The 10,580-nt window shown below is 38.8% G+C and overlaps 1 protein-coding gene across 2 annotated transcripts in view; it reads right to left on the bottom strand.

Annotated features, from left to right (window-relative positions):
• Positions 1-1,558: 1,558 nt before the first annotated feature.
• The window catches only part of LOC114522606 (collagen alpha-1(I) chain-like), a 30,211-nt gene continuing 21,189 nt past the window's right edge, over positions 1,559-10,580 (bottom strand). For both annotated transcript variants that reach the window (XM_028543345.1, XM_028543350.1), the window contains 28 exons: positions 10,500-10,553; positions 10,370-10,423; positions 9,766-9,819; positions 9,553-9,606; positions 9,422-9,475; positions 9,139-9,192; positions 8,935-8,988; positions 8,673-8,726; positions 8,467-8,520; positions 8,002-8,109; positions 7,658-7,711; positions 7,505-7,558; positions 7,214-7,267; positions 6,649-6,702; positions 6,327-6,383; positions 5,831-5,938; positions 5,453-5,506; positions 5,212-5,319; positions 5,053-5,106; positions 4,769-4,822; positions 4,459-4,530; positions 4,059-4,094; positions 3,897-3,920; positions 3,438-3,494; positions 3,000-3,159; positions 2,323-2,447; positions 2,002-2,205; positions 1,559-1,879 (listed from right to left, as the gene is read on the bottom strand). In XM_028543345.1, the coding sequence (XP_028399146.1) occupies positions 1,733-1,879; positions 2,002-2,205; positions 2,323-2,447; positions 3,000-3,159; positions 3,438-3,494; positions 3,897-3,920; positions 4,059-4,094; positions 4,459-4,530; positions 4,769-4,822; positions 5,053-5,106; positions 5,212-5,319; positions 5,453-5,506; positions 5,831-5,938; positions 6,327-6,383; positions 6,649-6,702; positions 7,214-7,267; positions 7,505-7,558; positions 7,658-7,711; positions 8,002-8,109; positions 8,467-8,520; positions 8,673-8,726; positions 8,935-8,988; positions 9,139-9,192; positions 9,422-9,475; positions 9,553-9,606; positions 9,766-9,819; positions 10,370-10,423; positions 10,500-10,553 (2,070 nt within the window). In that variant the 3' untranslated portion in view covers positions 1,559-1,732. The remainder of the gene's footprint in view (positions 1,880-2,001; positions 2,206-2,322; positions 2,448-2,999; positions 3,160-3,437; positions 3,495-3,896; positions 3,921-4,058; positions 4,095-4,458; positions 4,531-4,768; positions 4,823-5,052; positions 5,107-5,211; positions 5,320-5,452; positions 5,507-5,830; positions 5,939-6,326; positions 6,384-6,648; positions 6,703-7,213; positions 7,268-7,504; positions 7,559-7,657; positions 7,712-8,001; positions 8,110-8,466; positions 8,521-8,672; positions 8,727-8,934; positions 8,989-9,138; positions 9,193-9,421; positions 9,476-9,552; positions 9,607-9,765; positions 9,820-10,369; positions 10,424-10,499; positions 10,554-10,580) is intronic.

Here is a 10,580-nt window from a genome sequence, read left to right as displayed (position 1 = left end):
CAAAACTATGGTGTCATATCATTTTGACAGCACAAGTGCATGTGTCATATGACTCGTCCCTAGTCCACTTTGTGGCTGCGCTATACGGTCAGTATTGAGGCGTGCAGAGAGTAATGGGATGCCAAAATAAAAGTCGATATTTAGTCATATTTTTCTCAAGAGACATAATGAAAGAATTTCCTATTTTTTAATCTGTAAATAATCACAGATGTATCATGTATGTCGAGACCGCCAGTTACAAAAAAGTCTGATCTTTCTTTTTTCAGATTTACGTGTTTTTTTCATTATAATCTAATTTACATTGCAAGTTGCTCTTAAGCCGGTTTTCCACTAGCGATATTTTTCGTGTAGAATTTTTCGCTTGACTTTCCCTACGTGTTTAATTTGATCCGCTTTGGAGTTTGGACAATACTCCCAAGCCCGAACTTCGAGTTTCTCTCAAAAAAGCGGAACTGAATATGTTTTCGATCGAAGGAAGCACGGAATACAAAGAATGCTGGTTGTTTGAAGGTGTTTAAATTTCCCTGCGCTTTACAACTCACACTTTATGTCTGATTGGGAAGATAAATATTAGACTGAGAATACTTTAGAATACTACAACACTTACGGTGCACACCACCGAAGAACGATCAACGTTCGGTCGTTTAGTCCTCAAAGAAGGCAACAACTCTTTGCATTTGCAGGTTTCTTGAAACTATGATTGCCTTCACCTTCCTCCCAATATTTTGAAATAACTACGGATTCGTCAGGCAACAATGCCAATGGCATTGCTATCTACCTAACTTCACAACTGAATTCATAAAATCATACAAACTAAAACCCTAATTTCCATATTGCACCGACAGTCAAGGAGACCATTGTTAATGATTAATATAATGAGCGAAATCTTTCGTTTTAGCAGATCAACAAGTATTCGCATGAGTAAATGTATTTGAATAGTTTGATAAAAGCTGTTTTTCAATTGACAAAATTTAAGCATCAATCTCTTGCAACTTACCCGGTCGTCACCATTATCGTGACCATTCTGAACCAATCTAGCAGTCATATCAAAATAATAAAATTCGACTAAATAGGGACACTAGAGGTCCCATAAAAACAAGAAAAACGTCACTTATTGTACCTTTAGAAACTCGCCAGTGACGGAAAATTGGCATGATTCCCGTTAATAAAAAACAATCATTAGACAGACTGCGCCCCAATGGTCACTAGTTTTCACTTCACAGTTTTCACTGACGTACTATACTTTACTGATTCGCAAATGATAGGAAGAAACCAGTTTTCCAGCTCAAATCCCAACCTTATTTTCTACTGTCCTTGCGTGAAAGCAGTGGCAAGAGCAAGTGATTTGCAGCTCCAGTCTTCAAGACCCTCTCTCAAATCAACATAGAGAGTCACTATACCACAAGTTACTATTTTAAATTGTTAATTATATTCAAATGAAAAAATATATTTTAAATTTCAATGATATTAACTAACTTTGGAATTCTAATGTTTAATATATGCACCGCCTGCCCATTATTGTGCCAAGCAGTGTTGGTGTTAATCACCGGCAACGAACAAACACAAGACAATTTATATTTTTAACAATTCTACACACACTGAAATGTACAGAGAATAACGATTTAGCTGTTATATTTATTCAACTAATAAGATGTAATTCCCTAGCCTGCGTTTTCACGTCTACATTTATTCATTCCGTTGTCAAGCAGGCTCCGTGTTCGTATCGTGTTCTTTACCACACAAAGCATACATCTCCCGCTTCAAACTTGTGTTGTTTTCCTACGCCCGTGTCAAATGGTGTAACGTTGATAATCGGTAGCCGTTGCTTCTGCTCCGTTTTTACTTCGAATATAGTCTTATGCCACATATTATCATTTTTCTAAAACAAGAATAAATCACTTTTAAAAGTGCGTACACAAACCACACAGGTCTGGGTTCTAGGAATGCTTCATCACACTAATTCTTTGGTATTAAAATAGGTTCGAGTGGATTTCAACCCACCTTGCATTCATCTAGGAGAATTGTGGGTCTGTATTTAGTTGGACTGTTCATATTAATATCAATCTCGTTTTCTCCGATCAAGTTGATAGACTTCAGTTTGCCATCAAACGCCATCGAGTTCTTGCAATGATATGTTATTTGTTGACGAACGGTGCTACTTAATAATCGGAGGAAGGTCATTTGAACATCATCGGCGTATTCGAACTGCAATGTAACACAAAATATCACTTGACATCAGAGTCAGGGTTGACAACAAAGACATGGCCATTCAGGATTCCTTTTGATTATTTGGCCATCTTTACCTAGCCTAATTTTACTTACTTCTTCGTTGTCGTTAGTTTTCTTAGAATTGAGAGATTTAATGCATGTTTCACGTAGAGTAAAGTCACATTTGGCTTTGAAAGCGTTGCCATGGCTACCCCAGTCAGGATCGATCCAGTATTCGCCTAAATAAGATCCAGCAGTTGAATGTAACGGACGGAATTTGTGATAAATCAAAGGGGGAAAATCGCGTCATTCGTTACTCCTTCGCCAAACGGTCCTTAAAAAGCCAACAACCGTGTGACGAATTGATTTATACCTTTTACTGATTTACTTTTATCGCAAAGTATAGGAAATTTTCTACTATACATACTATTTTCTACTATTTATTCCTTTGGGCAAAAAATTGCATAAAATTTTGAGTCAAATTTATTTTGAACGGGCTAGGGACCGTCAACACCAGCGATAAAACACTGCTTCCATTGGGCGAAATTTTCAAGCAAAATGCGAAATATTTCGCCTGCTTTTTTTGAATTGTGAGCAATCAAGCAGAATTAATATATTAAAGTGGTCACAATTCAATTGCCAATCCATAACGTACGATTTTCTTCTTTTGACTGATGCCAGAGAGTGCATAAGTTACAGATGTTTGGAAAAGAGCCCAAAATATCAGAGGATTGGTAATATTTCGCCAGTTTAAATCTATCAAAAGGCGAAAATAAAAATTGCTATTTTACCATCTGGGGCTGAGGGATATTCCATTTTCAAATCTCGGCAAGATCGTGCTGCTGATGAGGCTTCACGTCCATCCATCTTTTCCATCATAGCAAGGATGCTTTCTGTTGCCTTCTTAACGACGCTTACGTCATCGACCAAAGTGTCGTCAGTGACAAAGTCCTAAAAAAAATATATATTGCGATGCTGCATTAAGCCATTAGCCGACTATTATTATTGAAGACGAAAAGGAACGTTTATGGTGTTTAAAAACCGTCGAGTTGTTGAGAGTTGATTTTAGAGAAGTACAGGACCAATTGAGATGTTTCGATGATCGAAAGAACACATACTGGATCTCAGTTAAAAACTGACGACAAATGACAGGGGCGCCACCCTTATGTATCACACAACCATCGGTGTTTCTTGTGTTAGACCGGCGTTACGTGCTGTAAAGCACTCACCTGATTGCTTGAGTAGAATCGAGGTCCCTTTTCTACAACGACTTGTGAAGCTTCTTGCTGCAGGGTAAACAAAATGTTTCCAATTACCAAAACAACAAAGATTATCCCCACAGTAAAAATCACCACGAGGGCTCAGGGCTCTTATCACATTGGTTCAGGGCTGTTCATTTTAAATGGCGAGGTTAAACGAGATTTCTGATAGATATATCTCGTCGTATTTCATTATGGGGACGAAAAGTTTTTTGTGACAAAGTTTTCACCTATCTCTAAACTATACTTATATCGGTCTCTCTGTAATCGAAAGTGTAATAATGATAACTTGACATGCTAAACATTAAAACGTCTTCTGACGAAGGTCCTCAGTTTAAAATGTCAAGAGGTTTTGCTGTCTGTATATCTTAGACAGTAAATATATCACATTTGACGAGAAGTTACAAGTGTTTATGCCTCATTCCTTACCCTGATAAGGACTCCAGGTGGACCCTACAGAAGAAAATGATAATATTTAATATGTTGGCCGTAGATAGCCTGATATATAAACAAGACTAATCTTTTTGTATTGAAATGCTGTGTACCATAATACGCTTAATATTTATTTAAACGTTGCCAAAATATACTTACAGCATTACCAGGTGAACCGGGATCACCAGGTGGGCCCTACATCGGAAAAAATTGAAATGAATAAACGTGCATGACTGTGTGGTTATATGTTTTAAGAAAAAACAAATCTGGAGACGAAGTTGGTGAAGATAAGAAGATTGACTATCTATATGTTCCAGTAAAAAACGTAATTAAACGTAATTGAAATTTTTTGGCACAACGGGTTTAACAACGACCAAACTTAGTGTCTGAACACGGCAAAATTTCGCCGGTACATTGGTACAGTTTAGTGTAGAAAGATAAAGGAAGACAGCTGCCTCCTACAGGTAGAATCTGCCTAGTGCCGTCCCTCATGTAGGTAGAAGATGCCCAGTGCAATCTCGTACTACAATATACACCAGTATCCCTGGTTATTACTTACGGGAGGTCCAGTAGCTCCACTTCTTCCTGCAGGACCATCTTCACCTGGTGGACCGCGTCGGCCGTTGGGACCCTAAATAACATCAATGTCTTTACTGTCAATCTTTCCTAATGGTTTTTTTCTTAGGTATTCCATTGTGTAATGCCTCCTTCTCATGTACTACGACCTCCGATATACCATATTTTGATATGTAAAACATCTTCCATATCATCCCTACCATTCGATGAAGGGCACTCCGCCACAATGCAGGGCCCAATAACTAAATCGTCATCATACAGACTCTATCAATGAACGTAATACGAAAGCTTACCGCAACACCTGGTGCTCCAGGGGGACCGTTCTTACCATTTGGACCAGGTACACCCTACAACAATTAATAGTAAAATTTTCAGCTATTTTCTTAAAAATCGGTATAATGACCAATGCACAGTTTACAGAAATATCAGAAATCCTATAAAACATCAAAGTCAAACTAATATTCAGTTGCGACTAAAAAAGCTTGAAAAACCCTTCCTACAGCTACACGAAAGAGCAGATATCGCCTCGAGCAGACAACGATGCCTTTAAACTACATAAAGAGATAGACTTTTGTACCAATTTTCCTTGATTACCACCATGACCAGGATTACCAGGTTTGCCATCGTCACCCTAAGGAGAAACAAATGTCAACAGATGAAAACTTACACCACGATACTTTATTTAGCTCTTTAATTTACTTTTCTCTACAGCATAGTAACATTTTAAAAGACTTACAGCATCACCAGGCGGTCCTCGTGTTCCTGGGGCGCCCATGTCGCCTTTTGGTCCCTTAGCACCATCGTCACCCTCAACACCGGTTTCACCAACGGTACCGGTTTCTCCCTGAAACATAATATTCCCAATACTCACTCTCGTTAAGTTGAGATAAGTTGACCGATATTGCAGATTGTAATCGGTCGAAAGCCTACAGTTGCCCTAAACTATGATAATATATAAAGGTGAAAACATTACTTACGTCGTCTCCGTCGGGACCAGGCTGTCCCTTTACTCCTTTCGGTCCTGCATCACCCTATTATTATAACGTAAACTTTAAAGTGTGTTTTGAAACACGCTGTGTTGGAGTGTATTTCAAAACATGCCCGAGGTGGAAGGTAGATTGCAAAAAGGCTGGGAAAGAGTGTATATTGCAACATTTCTGAGGCGGAGCAGAGTATTCGAGGTATTATTTACGTTACAACGTTATCAGTGTATTTTGCAAATGCCCGGGAGGAAGTGTACATTGGAATATAACCGAGGTGGAGTGTATTTTGCAACATACCCAACGTATAGTGTATTTTGCAACATGCACAAGTAATAAGGTAGTAAGAGAAATTTAATAGTTAAAAGGTCGTACCCGGTTACCAAAATTTCCAGGTGGTCCATCAATACCAGGTTGACCATCAGGGCCTAATGGACCTGGTGCACCAATAGCTCCGGGACGTCCATCAGGACCTCTAGGACCCTAGAACAAGATTGCAAGGATTTGTAAGAATTTAAGTGTTCATACGAAAAAATTAAATTATGTTTACAAGAAAATATAAAGAAATGTCCTAGTGTAAAAAAATCAAATATTCATTAGGAAACATCGGGTTGCGTATAAGGTGCTTAATTTTTGGGGGGGACGGATCTGTTTATAGCACTGTACGCATCGTTCTGCTCAAGGTCATTTCCTATCTTTCTGACTATAAGCTCAAGCTCGTATTCATTTACAACATATAGCAATTAAAACGGACTATCACATCATTTTGCCGTACATTCCTCCGTTCATTACAAAGAGTAATATTTATTTGCACCCAGTTCCCAAGAGCCCTACTAACTTCTCTGCGACTTAAAATAACAGTTTTACCGACCTGTTCTCCGGCTTGTCCGGGGTCTCCAGATTCATCACTATCAGCGCCATCGTCACCCTTAATGTATATGATAATAAGTTGTATAAAAGCTTATACACAGAACTGACCATAAAATGCAAATGCGATTAGATTTGTTACAGGGTCGAAATATCTAACTGGGAGGATCTGCAAGCGACTAAAATTTTGTAGGCTCCCAGTTAAACTTTAATTGAGTTTCTAGAGCTTCTCTATCGAATTGGTGTGAATTGGTGTGAAGACGATATTACGAGGAAGACTGGAAAGAGAACACGCTTAATCTTAGCAAAGATGGTATGAAACTTACATCTTCACCATCAGCACCATCAGCGCCGTTAGCTCCTCTTCCACCATCATAACCCTGGATTGAAACAATTTATTCTTCATTTACACAACAACTATGGCATTTGACTCTTTGGCTGTACCAAAAAGCACGACGATTCAAGACGATTTACTGGGAGCAATTGTCATATTGACAAAAATGGGAATGGAAAATTCTAGATAACGTTTTACCATGCTTTCTTCTCACTCGATTTTTACAATTTTCCATTTTTTTTATCTAGATCCAAATATGTTAGCCAGGTGAGCGTATAATATTAGTGTGAGGATTTTTGCCAAGTTATGTATTTGAAAATGTTGTATACTTAAGATTTTGTAGAGAAATTTGCAAAACATGCTTTAAAATAAACGGTATTCTTGAACATGTTTGATTACAAGGAAAAAGGGCGCACAAAACAATCTCATTTTAAATATTACTTTCTATCAACGGACTGGTAACCTGACTACCAGTTTTAACAAGATGGATTTGAACTATTTGTTCTCAAGACTTGATACTTACTTATTCACAATTACTACCCCTACGAGAACCTTACCTTTTCGCCATCTCCTCCTTCGTCGCCGACGGGCCCACTATCGCCTGCATCACCCTTAAAATAATACATGAAAAAATTAGACATCACTTCCATCGCTCGTTTTCTACCAAAACGACTAGGTGTTAACTATATAACAACATCAGTGACAGCTAATAGTATGTAAAACAAGCAAGAGTTCGTTGACATATATTAACGAAATGGTGCCCCTTCCCCGTAATAATTTGGCACCCTCATCGTAATTTTGCAGGCTACTATATAAAAAAAGATTCATTGGTATCTTTGTTTGCTTACCTTAGGTCCAGCCTTTCCAGTTAACCCTTGAATACCTTGTGGGCCGGGGTATCCCTAAAAAGGGCGCGGTAAAGATGTTAAACTCGTTGTCACGAAATGCTTGGTAAATACGTGGATTTTCTTAATTGTACGCATATAAACTGTCATACTGACCGTGGCTCCCTTACTACCCTTGGCACCAGTGGCACCTCTTTCACCAGCATCTCCCTAAAAAAGAAGAATTAACAAACGATAAATCATACAGATCAATTTTTAATTCTAGTTCTCGTTAGGTAGTAGTGCGAGAAGGACTATGTCGTGAAACAAGTATGCTTTCCCTGATTTCAACCAATTGCGGTCTTTATTGGAAAAACGCCGGCCGACTGTTTGGTGATGGCCACGAAAGAAATCTATTTTGTCATTGAATATATTTTGTCATTTTATTCAAGATAATGATTTAAGAAAGCATATCTGGTTTTCCCTACTCAATTGTATAACTTAGCTTTAAGAAATCTCACCGAATCTCCAGCTTCACCATTTTGACCGTTTTCGCCGTCCAATCCAGGATTACCCGGAGGACCTGGTGGTCCAGTTTTACCATCTGGGCCAGGTTGACCTCGGTTACCCTAGGATGAAAACGGATTAATGTGAGCATTGAGTTTTCCCAGGTTAAAATTCGGTAGGTTTGACTATTAGACACAAAAAGGTTATTGGAAATTTTTACAATTTTCTGAAATTTAAATGCTTCAAAAGTAGGCTCTCAAAACATACAGCAATCCGATTGAAAGGATAACATTCGTACAAGAAACAATTGGCTCTGAAGCTTTTTAAGATATTAATTTCTGTTGTTGATGGCCACAAAGTGCCTTATTGATCTACGGCTGGATTTCCACTTGCGGAAAAATAGTTAGCCGGGGAAATATTTGCATATTTTCTTTTGAATTGAGAACAGTCATGCTGTTTAAATTGACTTGAGATTTTACCTTAGCTCCGCCCAATCCGTCATCTCCAGCAACACCAGGTAATCCAGGGGATCCCTAGAAAGTAGAGCATTTAATATGGTCACGGATGTTTTCATTCATCATCGTGGCCTTTTTTACAGTTGTGGTGGGAATGTTATACCTGTCATAGGGGATAGTTGGAATAAAATGTCATGTGCGTTTGAATTACATAATATATATATACTTACGGCAGGTCCCACAGGACCAGTCTCGCCTCGGGCTCCTTGTACACCTGGACCTCCCTAAAATTGTGCATATCTGCATCAAGACAACTGAACACAAAGACTGGGCTGGAATATCCTATATCTTTTAGAAGTTTCGACTATCATTAGTTGATCAGTTACCGTTACGTTTTTTTAACTAAACATAACAGGGCTTCCCCGCTCACCTACAAGGACTGCTTCACCGATGAAATGGAAGGATAAAATATAAGCGCAGTTATGGACTTACAGGTCTTCCACTGGATCCAGCGTCACCTTCAATACCACGATCTCCTTGTTCACCCTGAAGTGCAGTGGGGAAAAGGGATTGATTAACGAATAAACATAGTACTTATACAGCTAATTCGATAAAATGTTGTCCTTTATCAACATAGAACCTTGAACTCAAAGAATATATTGCAAATCACAGGGCGTTACAGATTTGACATCTTACCGGTCCACCAGGGGCTCCAGACATTCCAGCTACACCCTTCAAACCTTTCTCGCCCTAAAAAATACAAAGAAACAATTATGATGCATTTTAAAGTACAGTGACAAAATTAGGACGAGTGAATGTCTAATGTTTTTGAACGTCTTTCGACCATCCTACTGAAAATTATTGAACTTTTCAATCATTGTTTCAATTCGGTAATTTTTACAACACCGCCTGTTCGTCAGAGTAGTTAACCATAATCTCATGGTATTCGGTATTCATGTGAGTCTGTATCAAGACTCACCTTACCACCTTTATCACCTCGACTGCCCTTAGGTCCATCAGGTCCTTGTTGACCCTGAAATAATACAACATAAAGCGTACTTAGAGTTTGAAGAAATGCCAGGAGACGTGAAAAATAAATCGAAAACTTACGGGAGCTCCTGCTTGACCTTGGTCTCCAGCAGCACCTGCATTACCTGGAGGACCCTAAGAATGAACGAAGGATGATAAAGAATATTCATAAAGTTGCAACCTAACGCAGAGTTGCAACAGCATCCTCTAGGAGGATTTCAAGCTATATGAACACCTCCGTTTGATGTATTCACTGAAAGACCGCATTTTTAGAATACAAAATTTAAAACATACACGTTCACCAGGTGATCCATCTGCGCCACGACCTCCGATGTCACCTCGCTCACCCTGTTTAAGAGAATAAAAATATATTAAACACTGTGGTTGAAACATTTCTCATTCGCCAGTCAACTCCGTTGCTTTTTGCGGAACTAAATCTTAAATCTTTCCCACCATAATTCTCCCGCCATGTTGTGCAACCCACCATGTTGTGCAAACGTAGTTTTACATTTCGCTCAGAGCTTAAGTGAATTTATTACGTCTGATTCGTCATTCATAAAAATGATGTAAAAATCAAGGAACGTTTTGCACACGTAGTTATGCACCGAGAAATAACAGCGATCGAAAAATACTACTAAGATTGGGGCCGAATAAGACAAAGTGGCAGGTGCAGTTGTCCAGTTCAACAACATTTATCTCTCGATATTACTAGAAATCAGTATCTTCGCATTTTAAACTTTGGATTCTCCAATCACACAGTTACTCGCTGACTTAATTACTCGCAGGCCTAAATTTGTAACAACATATCTTTCTATCGAACTATCATATCCAACCAATACCTTCTTGGGTAATTTTAGTTAAAAGTTATGAACTTATTTTATTCATAGCAGTGACATACCTTAGGGCCACTGGGACCAGGACGTCCTTGGGCACCAGGATTACCATTTCTACCCTGTGAGATAGTGACGAAATGTAAGTCGATACACACAGTATGAGCAAAACCACTGTAACAGACACTCTTTACTTACAGGTCGACCATCTTGGCCAGGTTTACCATCACGACCAGGATTACCTTTTGGACCCTTGGGAAATACATTATGTCATTATGG

Source organism: Dendronephthya gigantea, unplaced genomic scaffold (genome assembly GCF_004324835.1).
Source record: "Dendronephthya gigantea isolate DGI-Jeju-01 unplaced genomic scaffold, DenGig_1.0 000000F, whole genome shotgun sequence".
Taxonomy (NCBI): Eukaryota; Metazoa; Cnidaria; class Anthozoa; order Malacalcyonacea; family Nephtheidae; genus Dendronephthya; species Dendronephthya gigantea.
This window is presented reverse-complemented; position numbering and strand designations above follow the sequence as displayed.